Raw genomic sequence first — 23,176 nt, 5'->3', positions numbered from 1 at the left:
CCTTAAGAAAGCTTTGTAATGGCCATGCATTTTGGGCTGGCTTGGGAAGGGGTCAGACATCAATATTTGAGGACCCAATGTGAGACACCTAGAACCTGATATTTATAGGTCATGAGCACCTGCATCTTCCACTGATGTGCCGTTGCTAATCTAAAGTTAGCAGCCAATGAAGTGAGGTACCAAAAGAGAAGTGGCTTTTGAAAATTTGAGCCATTATGTTTTTAAAATTCATCTGCCATGATGGAAATCCAAATACAACAGCATTTTGCCATTGTCCTAGCACATTACAGTATGGAATTAAGTCTACAGCGCACAGAACTGTTTTAAGTAACGGAATCCCAGGTGTCCAAAACATCTGGTTAATCAAACATTGTTTAATGTAACCCAAAGATTGGATGTGTCTTCTCCAAGGCCAAATGGGACATTTTCATTGCAATCCAGGTTCCCCAAACCTGGGATGAATCCACTGATGTTGCATCAATTGGATTCCCAAGGGTACAACAACAGATATTCACAGTGCTAAGCTTGGAGGATCCAGAGCACGTACTATTCCCACAGAACTGACTGGCATGGGGAAAGCTGTCTGGTGGAATATTTTAAACTATGATCCAAACTTGGAGAACCCAGAGTACAGTCTTTGAGTGGCAGCCGACATGGCATCAGCCTAGCTAACAATCAAGAATGGAGGGGAGCAACTTTGAGGTCTGCACTCTGGGACTGAAGAACCTAGCTTCCTTTGATGTTTCAACCCACTGATTATCTGAAGGTTTGGGACATTCCATGTCAGTAGTTGAGTTTCATTGTAAAAAATGAGAGAAGAGCAAAAACAATTAAGGTGCATACCTAAAGAAATAGTGACATGGATAATATTTTATCATTAAAAATCTTCGGGGAACAGTGCTTGCTAAAGTAACAGAAGTCTAGAAGAACCAGACTGGGGAGATCTGCATAGGGAGCAGCAGTTCTGACACTGTCTCCACCAAAGCCCATTGAAGCCACCAATGTTGGGGTTCTGAAGGTGAGACCAGGGTATAGCCAGAGCAGGAGCATCTGTTCTCTGTGGAGTGCTCCTCTCCAGACTCCCTGAACATCCTCAGAGACAGTTAGTGCTGTTCTGAACAACTTTAGTTCCCATAGCTACCCCACTCACCAGATGCCCAAAACATCTGCCTGGAGAGGCAATACATCTGCCAGAGGCAGCTCAGCCAACACTGGGGAAGAAGACCCATAGATCATTGCTGATGATCCTGGATCCATGGGGAGGGGAAAAAGTTCAGCTATGAATCATAAACTTCTGCACATTTAGGTCCTCATATCCTCTTTGGAATCCTCCACATTCCTCCACTGTGTAGAGTTTTCTGGGCTCTCTGTCCCATACCCAACAGGAGAATATGAAATTACCCTTGATTTTATCTTGACAGTGTCCATTTAAAATTTAGGAGGAGAATATGACTAGCAAATTAGCTTAGTCATATTACTGTAAATGTGTGGTAGACATAAGATGTGAGAATGCTGGGAAAGGCAGGTGTGGCAGACACTAGCCTCACAGCTCAAGTCACTATTCTGTCTGCAATGTCTTAGTATTACATAATACAGAAGTTACCTCTTCTCACTTAACTTATTAGAATAGTTTTCTGATGGAAATGCGCTTTTGTAAAGTTAATTACTCTGGTCATAGGTAAACTATAGAAAATGTGGCATAGAAAGTATTGATTCAACGCCTAAAACCTTTCAGAAACTGTTTGATGATGCATTCCTTCAGGCTCTCATAGCTAAAACTATTAGGAAACAACATGGCTAGCCACACTCTTCAAAGTTAAGTTTGGAATGAAAACTAGTGAGACATGCTGATCTGCACCGTACCTGTACAGATGAAACTTGATAGTCCTCCATAGATGACATCATCATTGTCTGGTAATATAAATGGACACCTTGTCTGAACCTCCAAACAGTATTGCTTGCAAGGAATTCTGTTGCTGCAGTGAAACTGTGTGACTTCAAAATACTGGGAACAGAGCCAGGCTTTGTAGACAGTCTGGAAAAAGAGAAGAATCAGAAGTATAGATGGATGACAATAGCACTGTCATTATCAGAAGCACATAGTGTACTGCTCACCTACACTGATGCTGGTTCTTAAAGCAAATTTTAAGAGAATATCACCTGAGTAAAATAAACCCATAACATATCACTACTCTCCCACTTCTGTAAAGAAAACCCCAACTAAGCCATCTCAAATGACTGATTTAAAAACATAAAACATTACTCAATCATGATTGGATTAATATTATTCTGTAATCTTATTTGTGCAGAGATGTACCATTCTCTGATGCACCTTTTAATTAAACACGTGTCCTGGACTTTACAGATAAACTGAGGTTCTAAAAAAATTAGAAATAATTTGGAAAAAGGCACAGAACCTAAACACCAGAAGGAATTTCAAAGAGATTTATTTAATACACTCTGGCTTATTTGCTCTTCATAATTTTACCAAATAGGGCAAAGCCTTCAGATCACAGTAGATGGTGCTGTTTCTTCTCAATTAAACTCCAATGCAGTCTCCAGGATTAAGGAGCACATCAGAGTGCCTGAACATCAACAGCCACAGACTAGGGGATAAAGTCAGGGAGAACATTTACATGTGATCCAGATCCAACCCATTAAAGAGTCCATCATCTGAAGCAGTAAAGCACTCCAGCCGAATAATTTATTTTAAAGCAAATTGATTTTGTTTGGTTTAGTCTTGTGGAAGGTATTTTCTTAAGACACGCTATCATTCATAATGGTAACTCAAGCCTATTAGCTATACAACTGCTTCATACATGTGACCGTTCAGGAAATGCAAGAGTTGCATTTGCTGCCTATCAAGCAGCCATTATGGGGAAATACCTACTGACGGAGTCCCAAAACAATTTCTTGGTTTCCCAATATATAATTTATTTTTATTTTTAAACACATTTACTGGCTAAGATTTTATCTAGTTTGCTGGATAATGAAAATTTCCATTCTGTATTCATTCAAAAACATCTGAAAGATTTAGTAACGACATTTCTTCTAACTGATTATTTCTCCTCTTTCTATGCCTGTTTTTAATTTAAAAAAAAAGGAAAACTGAGATTAAAAAGTGTAAACACTGAAAATTCAATAGCTGATACTTGAAAGGACTAATTTGATAGAGGGTTTGGTTCAATGTAGGCATGTTTCATCTTATCAGTTATAGTTTTTATTAGTGTCAGTAAAATTGTAAGTTCTATAATTATCTATGATTATTTCCAAGGTGGTAGTTCAAGAACCACAGAGCTATTATTTTTAGAATATTTGCAATGGCAGCAGATATGGCAAGGTTTTTACGTGACAACTGAAAATAGTGTCACTAATCTGTGGTTTATGTTAACCCCTTTGTAACTGCTTACACGGAGCATATTCACAAACGATTATCATGGCAGCAGTCTAGATGATAGATGTATTCTTTTGTTCTCAAAGTTTGAAATTACAACTGATTTTGTATACAGTGTTATAGCTGTGTTGGTCCCAGGATATTAGAGAACAAGGTGGGTGAGGTAATATCTTATACTGGACCAACTTCTGTTGGTGAAAGAGACAAGCTTTAGAGTTTATACAGAGCTCTTCAGTCCTGAAGAAGAGCTCTGTGTAAACTTGAAATGTGTCTCTCTCATCCAATAAAAGATATTACCTCACCCAAATGATTCTCTCCATATTTAATATATACCCCACCATGCTTTTAATAGTTTGATTGATCTAATACCATATATTGACACCTGTTGGTATAATGAAAATAACAAATACATTTTTTGTAATATGTGGTAGATCATAGTCTATTGGTTGGAGAAGGAATCCTGGTTCTGACAAAAGATGAATTTTGACCAGTCAATCACCTTCCTGTGTCTCAGTTTACCTATCTATAATATACACTGTATTGCACAGAGTCTGACACTTACTAGTTATAAAGTGCAAACAATCCTAAAATGAAAGATGCCATGTGAATTATCTTCAAAAACTGATATTGGTTTATGAATGTCAATTATGCAGTATACAATAAAACAGATAAACTGGTGTATACATTTAAGTGGGACAGGATGTGATCATTATTCAGGAATAGAGTTGGTTGGGAACATTTTAATGAAATGTTTTTTTCCATTGATAAAATGTTGATTCATCGAAACTGAAATTTTAAGTGTATTGGTTTCACAGAAAATTTAATTGGGAAGGTTTCTCAGATCCAGAATTGAATTTCTCGTCAAAACCAACTAATCAGAATAGACTAGTGGGTCTAGGTCACTCACCGAGGGTGTGGAACACCCAAGTTCAATTCGCTACTCTGAATCAGATAGAGCAAGAACATGAACCTGAGTCTCCTATATCCCAGGTGCATGGTTTAACCACTTGGCTTTGGAGCCAGTCTCTTTGTCTTTCTCAAGGAACATTTAATTATACATAAAAAGTGGAACAGCTCTAACAGGAGAGATTGACAGACAGTGTCTCTGTAGCCCAGTATTTATGGCATTCAACTGAGATGTGGGATTTATTTGAAATACTATATTTCTATACTATGTAAACTCTATTAGTAGGTGCTTGATATCAGTGTGACACCAATTGTCTCTATTTACATATATCACATAATACAGTGTTTCTCAAACTGGGGTCGCCGCTTCTGTAGGGAAAGCCCCTGGCGGGCCGGGCCGGTTTGTTTACCTGCCCCATCCACAGGTCTGGCCGATCGTGGCTCCCATTGGCTGCGGTTCGCCGCTGCAGGCCAATGGGGGCTGCTGGAAGTGGCGTGGGCCGAGGGACTTACTGGCCGCTGCTTTCAGCAACTCCCATTGGCCTGGAGCAGTGAACCGTGGCTAGTGGGAGCCGCGATCAGCCAGACCTGCGGACGGGGCAGGTAAACAAACTGGCCCGGCCTGCCAGAGGCTTTCCCTACACAAGCGGCAACCCCAGTTTGCGAAACACTAACATAATACCAGATACCAGTTTAGATACTAACCTGGACTAACTGCCTTTGGTTCTGTAGAACCAGGTTCTATAGACAACCTGCATGAGCCTGCACATGTTCACTAATCATGTTATCTGAATCCAACAACTTTTACCTTAAAATTTATGGACCTTAGAAAACTTGTGAATACTCACAAGAAGTATCCTCTACTTGCATAATCAAAACGTGCTAAGTAATATCATTTATTTTGCATAACAGCTTTCATAAAAAATCATCACAGGTGACTTCCCCAGCTGATTACAGTCTGTAAACAGGCTACAAATAGAAGTCAACTGCAGAAATTGCCATGATACGCCATATATTATATATCTTGACTTTAGTAAGTCTTTTGATATTGTCTCACGTGACCATCTCAATAGCAAACTAGGGAAGTATCACCAAGATGAACCTACTATAAGGTGAGATCTATCCTGGATCTAGTTCTAGTCAATATATTCATAAATGGTTTGGATAAAGGAGTAGATAAATGATTTGGATAATGGATATGGTTTACAGATGATACCAAGATGGGAGGGGTTTTAAATGATTTGGAGGATAGGATTAGAATTCAAAATAATCTTGACAAACTAGAGAAATGTTCTGAAATAAATAGGATGAAATTCAATAAGGACACATGCAAAGTACTACAATTAGGAATGAATAATCAATTGCACATATACAAAATGGAAAATGACTCCGTAGGAAGGAGTACTACAGAAAATGACCTGGGGTTATAGTGGATCACAAGCTACATATGAGTCAACTATGTAAAACTGTTACAAAAAAAGTGAACATCATTCTGGGATGTATTAATGGAAGTGTTGTAATCAAGGTATGAGAAGTAATTCTTCCACTTGACTCATCACTGATAAGTCAACTGGAGTAGTGTGTCCAGTTCTGGGCACCACACTTGGGAAAGATGTGGGAAAACCAGAGAAAGTCCAGAGGAGAACAGTAAAAGTGATTAATGGTCTAAAGAAAATATGACCTACAAGGAAAGTTTTAAAATATTGGGTTTGTTTCTTCTGTAAAAGAGAAGACTGAGAGGGGACATGATACCAATCTTCAAGTATGTAAAAGGCTGTTATAAAGAAAAGGGTGATAAATTGCTCTCCTTATCCACTGAGGACAGAACAAAAAGTAATGGGCTTAAATTGCAGCAAACGAGATTTAGGTTAGACATGAGGGAAAAACTTCCTAACTCTAAGAATAGTTAAGCACTGGAACAAATTACCTAGGGAGGTTGTGGAATCTCTGTCACTAGAGGTTTTTAAGAACAGGTTAAACACCCGGTGGGGCTGGTCTAGATAATACTTAGTCCTGCCTTAGTGCAAGGGACTGGACTGATGACCTATTGAGATCCCTTCCAGTCATACATTTCTATGATTCTGTATGATGCAGTAATATGGAAGCTCACTTAAAAATTCAATGGGACAAAATTGGTGATTCTAGTCCTACTGGATGCACACATTTGCTGGATGTTTCTATTATTAAACTCCTAATATAAATGGTTATTAAACTGGCATTTAAGTGGTTAGAGTGATGCTTCAAAGGCTCAGACTCCATTACACTGAATGGAGATTTTTTTTACAGTCTTCTTATGGCTAAAGGGCTTGCAGCTATAGGTAAGTGAACTTGAAACAGACCCTTGAAAAGAACACTCTAGGTAAGTGCAAAGCGTTATAAATGAACCTCATCCTAAAAGATGGTAAGCATCTGCAATTTCCACTGAAGTCAATGGATATTGCAGGTGTTCCACATCTCTCAGAATTTCAGGTGGGATCCAATGCTCATTGAAGTTAATGGAAGACCTTTAATTGATTTAAAAGGGTGTTGGATTGGACTCCTGATCCATTAGTGTTATCCCAAAGTCCGGAACTTTATTTGATGCTTATTCTGACTGCACTTCCTGTATCTACAAACTGGACATGAAATTACATGTCAAAAGTCTCTCTCGCAGAATTTTGCACTTCTGCTGCTAGCCATGTAGTCAACATGGGAAAACACTAGCCTAACACTGCAATGCTCGGAAAGATTATAGGTTCTAAACATGGAGAAAGGTTCATGGAGGAGTGGGGCTCTTTGATCTGAACCACTTCCCAAATCCCTATTAATAACTTCATTTTTTCCTGATTTCAGTAGGATTTAGGCATATAGTTGTTTTTGAAAATCCCACTGGGCTTCTATGTGCATTTTTTGGCTCGTAAATCTTTACAGATCTGGCCCTTTGGCTGATTCTGAATGAGAAAGGCTTCCTGTGCCCTCTTCCTCCATTAGCTTTCTCCTTTCGCTTGCACCTGTATGCAACCTACATAGACTGCTAACACTAGAACTCCCTGAGCACTTGGGCAGATGAGGTAGTTAGCATTCCTTGTGGTGGTCTATGGCCCAAAGACAGTGCAGGCAACGGTAGGGTTATGACTAGGGTCCCATCCCTGTGTGTGCCTGTGATCAGGCATTGGAGGAAGAGTATGTTTCTCTTTTCCAAAGTAGGAGTGCTATACAGCAACGCAACCACTCTTCTCACTGCCCTATACATGGGGGAGGGATAGCTCAGTGGTTTGAGCATTGGCCTGCTAAACCCAGGGTTGTGAGTTCAATCCTTGAGGGGGCCACTTAGGGAGCTGGGGCAAAATCAGTACTTGGTCCTGCTAGTGAAGGCAGGGGGCTGGACTTGATGACCTTTCACGGTCCATTCTAGGAGATGGGATATCTCCATTAATTTATTTTATTTATTTATTTTTATACACACATACACCCAAACTTGCCTCCCAGTGCTCCCTGAGGCATTCTGCCTGCACTTGTCCTGTGCAAGCAGAACATCCAATAGCTCTTTGTAAGGTATTGGCTCCTTGTATTTGTGAGGGAGTGATGTTGCCCGCTAGGGGGAGAGCCTAAGAAGCCTAACATTAATACTAGTTATATGAGATCACCGATAGCTCAAGTGTTAGAACGGAGAGGTTACTCATAATCTGCAGTAACTGGAGTTTCTCAAGATGTGCATCCTTATGGGTGCTCCACTTCAGTAGCAGTGCCCATATGCATAAATCCCATACATCCTTGTGCCCTTCACTGGGGCTATATAAGGCTTCCCAGGAGAACCTCCTTCAGTTACTTCTCCACTGCAAGTCCCCCAGAGAAATTCCAAAGCAGAGGAGAAGGAGGTTGAATAGTGGAGCACCCATAGGGATGCACATCTCAAAAGAACTCCAGTTAATACACAAGGTGAGTAACCTCTCCTTCTTGTTCGAGTAATGTCGCTATGGGTGCTCCATTTCAGGTGACTACCAAGCAGTATCCCCAGCTGGAGCAGGAAGGTTTTGGAGTTGTCCAAGACTGTAGACAAGACTGCATTCACAAGGGCAGCATCTGATCTGGAAGAATGGACAACTGAATAGTGCTTGGAAAATATGTGTACTGAAGTCCAAGTTTCAGCCTTGCAGATCTCAGCAATAGAAAGAAGAGTCATAGAAGTGGAGAGAAATCTGGTGGAATGGGCCAATGTCCTAGGAGGAGGTTGTATATCTTCAGATTCGTAACAGGAAATGGTACAACTAGAACTCCACCTAGAGAGCCTCTGGGTGGTCACTGTAGACCCTTTATATCTGTCAGAATTGACATGAACAGTTTGGGAGACCTCCTAAATGGCTTGGTCCTATTCAGGTAGAAGGCTAATAACCTTCTGACATCCACAGTTTGCAGCACAGCATCCTCCTGTGTCTTGTGTGGTTTAAGGAAAAACCTGGGAGATAGATGTCCTGGTTAATGTAAAACTCAGAATAGACTTTTGGTGGGAATTTAGGGTGCAGACATAGTGAAATATTATCTTTGAAAAATATCATAAGGTGTATGGGGTGTCAGCCATTAGTACCCCTATTTCCTCAACTCGTTGGGCCAAGATGAAAACCACCAAGAAGGCCATCTTCCATGGACATTGTAAGGAGGGTACAGGTCTCCACTGGTTCAAAGGAAGGTCTCATAAGACACTTGAGTACTAAATTAAGATCCCAAACCGGAATGGGTTCTTGCCCATAAGGAAAATGTCCCCTAATCCCTTGATAAATCTCACTGTTGTTGGATGAGTGAACACTGAGAATCCCGCACCCAGGGAATGAAAAGCCTTTATAGCAGCCAAGTGAACTCTGATAAAGTTTGTAGATAATCCGAATTCCAGGAGGTAGTCCAGGATAGCTGAGAGGGGAGAATAAGCAGGTGAAAGATGCTGCTGGTCATACCAATGACTGAATATTTTCCACTTTTGAAGTTAGGTATGTGATGGAGTGGGAATTTTCTATAAATATTTTGTATGAATAGTTTGAGTACCTCAGTTTCCCCCATATGCTTAATTGTCACCTCAGGGATGGAAAAGGGCTTTTTACTCTCAGGCAGGCTACCACACACACATGACTGATGCCTAGCTGTCTGGGGCCTGGCCCTCTGTGATTGGAGAGTTACTAGCTAGGACTTATGAAGCATGGAGAGCTCTCCTCCCTCTTCTCCCCCCCCACCCTGAAAGCCAGCTGTGTTTGACCAGCTGGACAACAAAGGACAAAGGGGACAGAGCAGATGCCAAGGGGGACACACCGTTTGGCTGGGGCTGTGGGCCAGCCAGAATGGAGCATGTTATAACTTTCTTTTCTCAGTGCTAACTACGGACTTTCTATGTTGTGTTTCCTATTGACTAGGATGTTTGGGGCATATGTGCAGGCCAAATGGATACTGCTTTCAAAAATCTCTGATCAACGGTGCAGGGATTCATGTGCACCTGAAATGAAGCACCCCTACAGACACTACTCAAAAAAGAACCCGTGTTTTTGGAGTGAAGTATGTGTGGTATTTATGCAACACATAAGTTTGTTATAACTTGCCCTCAGCCAGTACATTTCCACATCCCTGTCAAAATGCCTCCAAGAAGTTCACATTCTGTCTGGCTTTCAGATTGTTAGGAATCCTGTCCTATCTGCTGAAATGCTCCAAATCCTTGGAGTTCATAGATTTTTCCCATAGGTTTCTGCTGTTATATAAGAAGTTACATGTGAAACCACCAATGATAGTGTATGTTGACTTACATGCTGGGTATGCATGTTGCAACTATGTATTTATAGGCAGCTATTAATCTTTTTTTTTTTTAGCACTTCAGTGGCTAAGCCAAAGATTTATAGTCACAGTAGATGTTCCCCTTACCTTTTATTGTATGCAATACAACTATTTAAAATAAATGTTATTGCTAAAATTTTTCCACAGAATTTTTGTGAGATATGGGATGAATACTGTATGTGTGGGGCTGTAATTGTGTTATACAAGTATTAGATTGCTGTAGAAAATGCACCAGGCTCATACATTTTCATGTACAGTAAATGAAGCACCAATTTTGTTCATTCATAGCACAAAGATAAATTATTCATGACCACCATTTTGGGGACGATTTTCTTTTTCATTCTCTCTCACTCTTTCTCTCTGCCCCCCTCCCTCCAGGTGGGCATTGCTTCCACCTTTACATTACCCTGGTTTTTTTTCATCTTCTAATTTAACATCTATTCAAACTGCCCGGTATTACTTGCTATGGTGAATTGGTCTTCAGCTGTCTGTGAGAAAGTAAAAGGGGGGGGAGGGGACTCCATATTTTCCTGGAAAAAAACATATTGCCTTTTTCTATTAAAATACTTCCATTTCTATATTCTCTCTGTTGTTTTCCAAGTCGATACTTTGTTAATTTACTTACAACCGAGCGAATACATACAGAATATGAATGACTCAAGCATCCAACACACACGTGCACAAACATGCATGCACACACACACACACACACTCACACTCAGTAGACACATTAAAACAACTAAGCAACCCCAATTGTAAGATAAAAGAGGAGCTTAACTGGAATCTTGGGGAGGGTGAGCCCTTACAGTGCCTTCATCAAATTATCACGTCACTGACAAAGGGCATGGGCGTTCTTGTTCATGGACATCAGATAAGACAGAAAGCTCTTTCTCGGCATATGCTGGCTCAGTCACTGCCAAAAAAAGGACACTGCTATTTCTTCCCAAGTAGATATTGTTGCTCCAAAGCAAAACCAAGTCAAAAGAAAATGATGGCTCTTTTTACAAGCTGCCCTATAACTACCACTCTTTCTCTGTATGATGCCGGGCAAAACACTAGGAACCCAAACCAGCAAATCAATTAAGGTGGGATTTTCAATTCCTACAGGAATTACGGTAGATGCATCGCTCCAATTGACATGTTTGCACAGCCCACCTTTAAGCACCCACTTAACAAGTGGGACTACTGTTCAACTATACTTAGATAGATATATGCATTCCTCTGAACTCAACTTGGGTAAATAATTTAGCATTATGAATGACAGCTGGTATCTGGAACTCTACACATATATGTAGCTGTCAGAATATAAGAGCCAGTGAAAAAGTTCAGTTCTGTGAAAAACACTTCTTTCAGAATCTCTTCATTCTTCTCTGGCATATTTTCTTTTTCTCTCCTCCACCATTCCTTTTCTTTTCTTTATTTAAACAAAATGACACTGCTGTTTTTGGACAGGCTCCAATACATACACATGATTTCTGATTTACTAGTGAGCTAGTCCATTACTAAGGCCCTACTTGAATTGTGGGGTGATTGTCAAAAAACTGAAACTAAGTTGTGGACAAGCCATGGAAAATTGCAGAAAAGTAATAATGGACCTTATTATTTGTGGTAACAAAGTCCATTATTACTCTTCTGAGAGTTTCCACTGTCAGTCTCCCGGGGCTGAGAGTGGGGGCCCAGGGCTGAGAGCGGAAACACGGGCCCGGGGCTGATAGCAGCCGCCCAGGGCTGACAGCAGGGGCTCCCACTCTCAGCTCCTGGGCGCCTGGGGCTCCCACTGTTAACCCTGCACATGGGGGAGGGAGGGTTTCCTGCTGTCAAAATTTCAATGGAAGCCTAATATTGAGGAATTTGCAATTTCCACACTATCGCAAGTAGGGCCTTACCCATTACCATACTTCACAATGGCTGCAAGGGCAAATGTACATTCACTCAGATTCTAAACATACTGACACATTCTGGCTTTCCCCCTCTTCATTCCACTCCCTGATCTCTTAGCTGATTCTCTTCTGAAATGCCAACACAAGAAAAGGGTTTGTATGTCAAAGTGTCAGGGGAAGAGAGAATCCTCAAGATTTCACATTGAGTATAGGTCTCTAGTGCAAAATTTTGGCTCTCCAAAATCTGACATACTCTCTAAGGGTTCAATTCAATAAAACTTATGTTTCATGGAAACCAAGGTAAGGCTGTGGAAGCTGTAGAAAATCCATTTTTATGGCTTTCACAGTACAGAAGCCTGACTCTTTTTTTTTTTTTTAAATGAAGTGGACCTTTAACTAAGGAAAGGATATATAAACTATACTCTATGTTATAAGAACGTGTTAACTATCAAGAGACTCTAGTGAAACCAGGCATGCAAAACTTAGTGATTTGTACATTAAACCAAAAACTCATGAGATAAAAATACAGTGTTTATAATATGTAGTTTGTGTGCATTTTATGAGTTAATCACAGCAATTAAATATAGCCTTTTGGACATTTTTCCTATTATACCAACGCTGATTTTTTTTTTGTTTGGGTTGCGAGTTTTGTAACTTTGTTGTGTGTGTGTGCATACACACATGTGAGTAATATATATTATGTACACCACAGACACACAGAATATACCAAGATTATACAGGCACAAATGGAAATATGTGCTATACAGCCGTATGGAACAGAATCAGTGCATTTGTCAGATTGACTTTATTAAAAATGTTAGTCTACAGGTTCCAATTTAGGTAACTACATTCTTTCTATTGAAAAGTGATCATCATAATAATTATTGCTCCTTGCAAATAATATATTTATACCATAGAAATATTTGTTATCTGTTAGGCAGTTGATAAAGCTGTTTAGTTATTCACCATTTGGTATTCATTATATTCCTGTTAAAAAAGGTTCAGTCAGAGGTCAGGAAGTGGAAGAAATACTATGCAACTTTGGTGACTAATCATGTCACAAAGTAGTTAATGATAGTGATTAAAGAAATTATTAATTGACAAACCAGAGGCTGAAATTTGTTTGCTTGTCAAATCATTACAAATAGCAAGTGGATTCGGGGGGGAGGGCGGAAGCCTGTTTGTGAACAATTTGTGAACAGCAAAAAGGAGCTAACTTCTCGACTCATATTATTGTCAAGGAATAATTCAAAGCTATATTCAGGATATAAAACCAGCCCCGCTAAATGAGAAACAGAGAGCTCACAGGCAGCTCCTCTTCCAAGCTGTAGACCTGGGTGGGCTCTCATCTCTTGTCCTTGGGGAGGGTCTGGCCAACTGGTTGACTCCTCTGAGGCAATTCTATGACATGTTGTGCAGGAGGTGCCCATAATGGTTCCTCTGACCTTGCAATATGTGCATCTAAGAGATATCAGGGATGCTGGCTGGATTATCTACCCAAAACAAAACACCTGGAAGCTTACTAATTCCTATCCACAGTGGGTGCAAATGAACCAGGTGACTTTTGCAAGTCATCAGGCAGAGGAGGTCACTGTGTTGGATGGTCATAGAGCTGCTCTTCACATTGGCTGTCCTTTGGAAGGTGTCCACATTAAATGTCAGTGATGTTGTCCATTGCTCAACAGCATATGGTATGGTATGACTGGCAGGATAGTGGAACAAAACTAACTTTGAGCCATGTGACCAATATTCAACAAATCATATTGGCAAAATTATAAGTGGCAAATGGTTAAATTATATATGCATATATACCCATCATATTTCACTGTCTCTCTCTTTCACACACACACAAGTTCTAAATAATCTGCCTTCTGTCAAAACAGATTTAGCATGTAGACTGAATATTCTGAGTCACACTGTATGAAATGCATCAGAAGAGTAGAATGGAAAAGCCCTAGAGTGTCTAATCAGTTTCATTCTCTACTGCTGTCAATTCTTCTTCATTTTTAAGATATGAATCTTTTCTTCTTCCCCCTCCACCATTGCTCACACCACAACACTAGAGATTCTGTGTAATATTTCAAAAGAAAGTGAATAAGTGCTCAAATATTTTGACTTTCTTCATTAACAATATTCTGATGTTAGCAGCTGGATTATCAAAATAACAATCAAAACTCAGTTCCTGAAGCCTTCTAAAGGGTTTATAGCGCAGCTGTGAAGAAAAAAAAAAAACCTCCCTGAAAACCATCACTCATGTCAGCAGACTTTTAGAGCTGACACACTCCTGCACACTGAACTTCCTGCACACTGATTCCTCGGAATGGAGTCTAGCTCTCAAACAAAGCACACCATTATAGTGTATTTTCATCAACTGATAGAGTGGTGAGAGACCTGTGTTGGCTTTACAGATGCCCTGTCTGTGAACATTATACACCATTTCAGATAAGTATATCCTACTAACTGAGATAAGTACCACTGACAATACTGCTTTGGGGAACAGTGTGTTTTGATTCCAGTCTCACCAGTAACAAAGATTGCAATTATTTAGGGTGTGATTCTGCCACCTTAGTTAACATTGAGCAGTACCTTAATTTGTGACTAGTCCCATTGGTTTCACTGAGACTACTGGTGGAACAAGTTCTACTCAGATTGAGTATGGGTGGCAGAATTAGACCCATAGAAAACACAGGACACAAAAAATACTTTAAAAAATTCCTCTTTATTGCAAGCTGATAGTATCACAGTGCAAATATTGTATGATTGATCTACCTCTTTATTATGGCCCTGATGCAGCAAGATACCTCAGTATCATTCAATGGCTTCATTAATGTACTTAAAATTAGGCACATACTTAATTAAGTACCTTGCTAATTTGCTGGCTGGCCTTTCCTGAATGGGAGGGCCTACATGCATTATTCTGGTACATTAGTGGAGGAAACTACACCATGAGAGTAGACATACTTAATATTAACAAAATCTGTCCAAGCTAAATGGATTCTAATGCTCATTTTATACTATATAAATCTGGTCTATCTCGATATCTGTTTTTAGTACAGCAAATACAAAAACATTCATGAAGGGCAATAGAACGCGAGTTGTATTTATCATCTGAAATGTCCAAAATATGGATATTTTTTCTTAGTTTGTAAGTGTTTTATTAGATGATCAGTTGCTCTACCTCTAACTAATAGGCATTTGTTCATGCATGTGTGCCTCAGTTAATAGTATTTGCTGGAGTTTTGACCTAAACTTATATTTAAACCATTTTCTAAGTATCTATTTTGGCTGAATTTCCTTTACCTCATTTTTAGCACAGTCTGTGTCAGCTATAATCATTCCAAATATTTGGACTGAGTTACCAGTCCCCTAACTGGTATTTGAGATTGTAGTTCGCCAACATAAGATGTTGCTGAATATGCCAATGATTGACTCAGCCTTGGTGAACGCCAGCAAATTACTTTTTGTGAGAGCTTTTTAAGCATTTATTTGCCAGATAAATCCTAAAGCCCAAACCTAAAGTCCTTATTCATGAAAAACACCCATTGATTTCAGGACTGGGCCCAATGTTGGCATCATGAGGATACACAGTTGAAAGAAAATCTATCACCACGTGTGACTGGATCTTAATATAATTATTGATTTCAAGGCAAAGCTGCAGTAGCTCAAGCATCCTCTTTGTTTAGCAGCTAAAAGTTTGCTCTAAAAGTCACTATTAATGCTTATGTAGGCTCCACAGCAGAGAATATAATAGCACTTGTCACCTACTGACCAATGCTACATCTGTACAGTAACAGTGCGTCATAAGCATACAGCTAAGAGAAGCATAAAATCCCTCTTTACCCTGTAAGGGGTTAATTCCTCTTTTACCTGTAAAGGGTGAAGAAGCTAAGGTAACCTAGCTGATACCTGACCAAAAGAATCAATGAGGGGACAAGATACTTTCAAATGGGGGGCGGGGGGACAGGCTTTGTCTGTCTGTTCTGGGGGCTTTTGCCGGACACAGATCAAGGGAGCAAGCAATCCAGTTCCTATAAAGTTAGTAAGTATTTAGCAAGGAAATGCATTAGTTTACTTTTATTTTGGCTTGTGTTTTCCTTTGTGTAAGAGGGAGGTTTATGCCTGGTTTTGTAACTTTAAGGTTTTGCCTAGAGAGGAGATCCTCTGTGTTCTTGAGTCTTTTGTTATTCTGTAAAGTACTTAACATCCCAATTTTACAGAAGTAATTCTTTTACCTTTTCTTTAATTAAAATTCTTCTTTTAAGAACCTGATTGATTCTTCATTGTTTTAAGATCCAAGGGTTTGGGTCTGTGTTCATCTGTACCAATTGGTGAGGATATTATTCTGAAGCCTCCCCAGGAAAGGAGGTGTAGGGGCTTGGGGGATTATTCTCAAGCCTGCCCAGGAAAAGGGGTGTAGGGACTTGGGGGGATATTTGGGGAAGGTAGGGCTCCGAGTGGCCCTCCCTAAATGTTTGTTTAAATCACTTGGTGGTGGCAGCATTACTTAATCCAAGGTATAAGAGAGAAATCGTGCCTTGGGGAGTTTTTAACCTAAGCTGGTCAAAATAAGTTTAGGGAGTCTTTCATGCGGGTCCCCATGTCTGAAACATTACATTAGGATCACCCTAGGATGTGCTCTCTTGAGAAACAGTGGCTCTTTTTTAGGAAATACATGGGTCAACCAAAGACCTGCTTTGTGAATCAAGACCTGAGATATAATATCCTACAATAGAGATGCCTTTTAGATGGCTTACAAATATACTTTATATAGACTACATGACCAAAATATAGATGACCAACTCATACAAGATCTGATTAAATCTGACAAGGGTTCTGATACAAATATGAACTCCCGCAGGAACTTTGTCAGTTCTGAGCACTGAGAACTGCTTGACTCCAGGAATATGGCACGTTGAATACATAGTATATCATGAAAAACATTTTAATGCTTGCTCACAAGGTTTTGACCCCGGTGGATACAATACTGTATACTAAGAGAAGAGGCAAAACAGTCTATTAGTGTTTCCTGACCAATATTAATTCAAACAGAATAACTTGTTTTTTCTCTGTTTTAATAAAGGCACAAAAGACTATGATCTCATGGGAGGCATGGTGTATGAGTTTTTCTTTTAAAATATGCATAACATTTTATTTCAATTTGATTTGAAAATAGATTAAATGTTAAGACAAGGCTGAGATTTGCTTTCTAATATATTATCTACATTAGTTTCAAGTCAGGTGTTACATAATTAGCCTCTTCTTAACAAAACACAAACACAAAGAATAAAAAGCTGCCATGCTCATCTCTTTGTTGTTGGTCTGAGAAAGACACCTAGAAAAATGTAGAAGTGACAGTTACTCCTACAAATATATTTCTTTGAAGATAGGCAAATTACCACAGTAGAGATTGCATCAGTGTCTTCCTGTTACTTTAGCAATCTTTAAGTAACATTAAAAGCAATCACAAAAAAATCTAAAGTGTTAATTTCATTGGGCATTTAGGATTCCATGCAATGAAGTTTCTTCAAGGAACAGAAATTGTATGGAAAAAGGATCCACCGGACTAGTGTCATCATTCGGAGTATCATCATAGTTCTTTAAAAACAGAATTCACTAAGCAGTACAGTACAGATGATATTATAACAGAGCTCTTCTGTATTAGTGCCTATAAACTGTCTTTTAGAAATCATAAATATCCTTTATGGTTAACTTAAGGGATATTTTAAACTAAATAATTAATTACCAGGGCAATTATCTTGGTGAAATGAGGAAAAGTGGGGATTAGCATTTGATTCTGTTACCCTACTAATGCTTCATCAAACTAGAATTGGACAATTACTGAAGTTTGATGAAAAATATTTTCACTTGGGCAATAGATGCCAGTGGTTTCCATGAACTCTTAAAGTGAAATCACCATATCAATGTTCAAATGAGACTCTCTTAAAATAAACCAACTGTTCCTAAAAGTCAGCCTTACAGTAAGCTCTCAGGGCCACCATGTTGGAATCACTTCTTCCATAAGCTTCCATCTATGGTATCTTTTAAAGTTTCACCTTCTGTTATACAATTACATTTGAATTCATGAATCTTGATCTCTGACAGGATTGTAAAATATTTTCTAAGATCTCATATTTAACCCTGGGCTCCATCACCTTTGTCAAGTGACTGTGCTCTATATAAATCAACCCAGCAGACTTAAGCTAGTCACCACCAATGCATGCACGATTCTAAGGGAGAAAGCCAGGTTGGCTCCTTCCTCATCTCCTCCACTTCCTCGTGGAGGAGCTCAAATTAAGGTTCCCCTCTCTTCTTTCTGCAGAGCTCCTAAGTTCCACAGGAGAGAGGCTCCATGCCCTCTTGAGGCAGAGCTTTTGTGGTGTGTATAAGAACAGCTTTGCCACAGCTATCTATGATTTAAAAACTGCAAGTAGGTAAGTGGAGTTGTCAAGGGCTATATAAATGTATATGTTAAGGATGGTGTCTGGTTTCTAGTGCTTTGAGATTCTTGTTTCTTTTGGAACTGTCACTCCTTATCAGAAGAGTTTTTCAACTTGTACTGAATTTTCAGCTTGCTCACTCAGACTTAAGAATTCTCTGTTTAAATCCAAGCAAATGACTGGAAATTCAGTAAATAAGCTGACGGAGACTCAAGACAAGTCAAACCCTTCACAACATGAAAATTACTCAGAAGGGGAAAGACTCACAATAATGGCAAGAGCCTGGGATAGTTTACATACTATGCAAGCTGCAAGTTGTGTTACTTGACTGATTTAAAATGCTTTTATTTTAGCCATGGTCACAAACATCTTCTAACCAGAATTTGTCAGTTGTACTGTAAACTGTCCTGAGAACTTAGACTAACCTTAATTTTTTATCCTCACTCAAACTGAGACCAGTGAACAAGGCTTGAGGGGCCACTGCACTAAACTACACTAATAATTTATGGAGATATCCCCATCTCCTAGAACTAGAAGGGACCTTGAAAGGTCATCAAGTCTAGCCCCCTGCCTTCACTAGCAGGACCAAGTACTGATTTTGCCACAGATCCCCAAGTGGCCCCCTCAAAGATTGAACTCACAACCCTGGGTTTAGGAGGCCAATGCTTAAACCACTGAGCTATCCCTCCCTCCATTACCAGCCAACATGACTCCTGGAGTTATGCTATTTTATATTTTGATACAGTTTCTTCATAAGGGACTTGTGATAGGGTATCCACCCCCCACAAGCCCTGACTGGGTTAATGTGGGACAGAAGGGGCCATTAATCTTAGATGCTGCACCTGGAAGGAAACCAGGCATAGATAGGACCTAATAGCAGATGAAGCCCAGCTGGGGGAGGAGCTGGGCTAGCATTATAAAGCCAAGAGGTGAGAGCAGGAAGGGGCTGTAGGGAGGAATTCTGCAGTTGTTCCCCAGAGGGAAAGAGAGTTGGCTAGGGATAAGGAGGAGAGTAAGCCCTGGACTCTTGCCCTGAACTGGGAAGTCTGCCAAGAAGGGTGAAGTGGTCATGGGGAGCAGAAGACTCTAAGGAGGTAGAGAGGTGGGGTAGGAAGAAGCCCAAGGAAACTGCAATGGGTCTGGAAACTGAGCAGACCTACATTGCTCATCACAGGGTTTCTGAGTTGGAACCTCGAGTAGTAGGCAGGCCTGGGTTCCCTTACCAGTCTCTGGGAAAGTGTAACTGGACCTAGAATTAGAACAGAAGACTACCTGAGACAACATTTGGACAGCTTGTCCAGAGGGACTTTGTTACCTCAGAAGTTGGGGGGGAGCAGAGGACTATATAGTGACATGCCCAGGGGGCTGAGTCAACAAAAGGGAGCACCCTGAATCATGGTGGGGGGTGGGTGGCATAGCGTGAGCAACTGGTGGAATAGGGTAGCAGATGGGGCAAGAGCTAATTCCCTGGAGTGGAACCCTTTTCCAGGCCTGCACATATGTATGTAGCTGCCCCAACTTCACTGGGAGATATGTTTGCACCACCAAGCATAAAATTAGATTCTAAAGCATTAGTCACCATATTTTTTTCATAGACCCAATTAAAAACAAAACTTTAATTCTGTTCACTTGTGCAAAATGTCTAGTGCACTTCTTCTGGGATCACTAACTTACATATTTCAGGCAGAGCACCATAAAGTCAGATCCCAAGTGCTAGATCAGGGACCTATGGCACGCGGCTTGCCAGGGTAAGCACCCTGGTGGGTCGGGCCGGTTTGTTTATCTGCCGCATCCACAGGTTTGGCCGATCGCGGCTCCCACTGGCCACGGTTCGCCGCTCCAGGCCAATGGGGGCTGCGGGAAGCGGCACAGGCCGAGGGATGTGCTGGCTGCGGCTTCCCGCAACCCCCATCGGCCTGGGATGGCGAACCGCGGCCAGTGGGAGTCGCGATTGGCCGAACCTGCGGATGCGGCAGGTAGACAAACCGGCCCGGCTCACCAGGGGGGCTTACCCTGGTGAACATGTGCCAAAGGTTGCTGACCCCTGTGCTAGATCATCATCTCTGGTCAAAGGGCTCATAGCACAGCTGAGAAGGAAGCATACAAAGGTGCCCCCTGAGTTCCATTAATCCTGTGGCTGTTCTATGCTGGGCTAGTTTCTCTGAGACAGGCTAGAACATCCTGAAGGAGCTGTGACAGCAGCTGGGGATGACTACCCAGCCACAGGGCAGCCCTAGCTATGCCCCTTTCCTGCATCCACACCTTCTAAGCTGGTAGCTACCTGTGTAGAAATTGCTGCAGTAGTATCCCATAGCAGCTTGAGCTGCCAAGTTTAGGGCTGTTTTGCATCAGAGGAGCAGTGCAAAGTGACTGGAGTATGGTCCAGGGAGAGAGACTATATATTTGAAACTCTGTTCATTATTCAAAAGAGATCAATCTGAGCCCACGATGTACAGTGCAGTGTTCACAAAACATCCTCCTCCCAGACACTTTAGAAAGTCCATGTTGGGTTTTTTAGTGTTCTGTTTTCTTTATATTAATCTCACCCCAATATCCTGTGAGAAATCCCATGAAAGCTAATGTATTCAATATAACCAGGCATATGAAAAACATTCTGCCTATGAAGCTTATACCTCAGCAGTAAGCTCTTAGTTCTTACGCTATCTTTGAACTTTTTCTTTCATATGTTACCTCCCCACATCCTTGGTTTTTCTTGGAAAGAATTTAAGATGTATTTGTTTTATCATTTTCATATTGTATTTTGCTCCCGTGTAAGGGTAATAATATAATTTTAGCCATGAGATTTAAAATGCTATTATATAATTCAAGCAACTAGCAAGAACTATACCATACACTAGAAAGAGAATTAATGTGAATATAGAATACAGTCTTCATCAAGTAGATTCTCAAACCAAAAAAGGCCATTTCAGGAGTAGAGAATATTGTCAGGTCCTGTAGTTGATGCCCCAAATTTAGGGTTTATTTTAAGTTTTGCAAAACTTATAGAAATGTTCCAGGCTTTTTGGGTATTTTTAAATTTCCAGTTAAAAATATGTTTTTATTTAAGCATTCCCTTAGTAGTGTTTGCAACCCAAACATAGTGCCAGCTCTTAAGAACCAGAAAGTGCAATAGTCTATAATCAGACCCATCTAATTTCAGTCTGCAAGATGAGGGAAGTGCAAACAGTATAAATAGAGACAAATTAAATGAGATAGCTACACTTCTCAGTTTTAGCTACCTAAGGTCTGATCATGTACTCCCCATGCATCTGAAACTCCTTCTGATCTTTATACCACTAATCTCCTTCTATGGGAGCAATGAGCATTTGAAGATAAAGGAAAAATCTCATTGATTTAAATGGGGCCATAATTTCACCCAAGGAATCAGACCGGTAGACTCAAGATCATTTCTGTAAGGTGTAACCATAACTAAATAATTTTTAAAATGGGATTCCTAAACTGAGAATATCCCATTAAGATGCCCACGTAAACAAGCAGATTTTGAATAATTAAGAGAGAACTCTGACGTGAAGTCAAACTAGTTCAGGTAGATTCCATTTTTATCTTTTTGTAATTGGAAGCAGACATCTACATTCATTTCAGATCCAGTATACTGAAGGCTGTTTTTGTAGAAGTGGGCTCTAATTTACTCCCACCCTGTGTTTTCAGTGGGCCTAATTTGATCCTGATGTAATTCCACTGGAGTCTGGGGAGTTCCTCCCAGGACAAATTTGGCCCTTGATTTTATTATAGCTACATAACTGTTCAGTTAAGAAAATAGCTACTCAGCAGTTAAATACAGGAAGCCTGCTTCTCCATTTCCCTGCCCCTTGTGTATTTCTCTACCACAATGCAAAGTGTGCAGGAAATTCCACTGTTCTGATTTGGCAGCATTCACACCAACTTCAGACTCCTTTTTTACACAAGTTAATGATTACACAGAGAGCTGGGCGGAAGAGAACCAAACCCCGCAGATTTTAGATGACAAGATCAGCAACAGACCCCAGTTCTGCATCTGAGAGCGTGCAGATGAACTTGAATGGGTTTCTGCACTGGTGAAGCAGCCCGTCTGCATGCTCAGAAGGGCAGGATCAGAACCAAGGTAGTGTGCTGTGCAAACCAACAAACAATTGAAAACATTAACTCTCAGGGTCTCTTTGAAATTAGTTACTTTGATACTGTAGCTCTGATATGACCTATAAAAGCTTCTCTTTTTTACATAAGTGGGTGTTTGCTTTGTCCTTTTCTGTTTGTCTTCACAGTGGTCTAACATGTTCGCATGTCTGGATGCATGGTAATATGGAGAAGGGAAAAAGTAAGTGAGCAAGCCTTTGATCATTTTCATCATTACTGAAGCACTATTGGAGCTGTCATACAGGAGCTAAGCATCTGACAGAGCCTCCATTTGAAGACATGCCTATTTTCGGAGTTACTGAACACATTTTGCAAATGAAATAACTCATTTAAATAATACATTGCATTTATGACACTTTTCATCTTCAAAGTGCTTAACAAATATTGGGGCCAATCCTGCACTCCTCAGTTCAGCAAAACCTCTGCTGATTTTCATGATCCTCTGGAGGCTAGTTGGGGTGGATACTAAAAACAATACAAGGCAGGTGACGTAAGGCACCATTTTCTTCTATTAAAATATTTTCTTTTATTCTGTTCTATGCTTATTCTTGCATTTCTGTGTGAGCAGCCTCATTGGTTGCCATGGGTCTACTCCTGTAGTAAGTCTTTAGCTGATATAAGTATGAAAGCCAGAA

General features: G+C 40.3%; 1 protein-coding gene across 1 annotated transcript in view; it reads right to left on the bottom strand.

The window, feature by feature from the left end:
- Positions 1–23,176, bottom strand: part of NALF1 (NALCN channel auxiliary factor 1) — a 797,765-nt gene that overhangs the window by 18,390 nt on the left and 756,199 nt on the right. The window contains exon 2 of the mRNA XM_005304994.5: positions 1,864–2,035. Within this exon, the coding sequence (XP_005305051.2) occupies positions 1,864–2,035 (172 nt within the window). The remainder of the gene's footprint in view (positions 1–1,863; positions 2,036–23,176) is intronic.

This window comes from Chrysemys picta, chromosome 1 (genome assembly GCF_011386835.1).
Source record: "Chrysemys picta bellii isolate R12L10 chromosome 1, ASM1138683v2, whole genome shotgun sequence".
Taxonomy (NCBI): domain Eukaryota; kingdom Metazoa; phylum Chordata; order Testudines; family Emydidae; genus Chrysemys; species Chrysemys picta.
The sequence above is the reverse complement of the archived record's forward strand: the minus strand, read 5'-3'. Positions and strand labels throughout refer to the sequence as shown.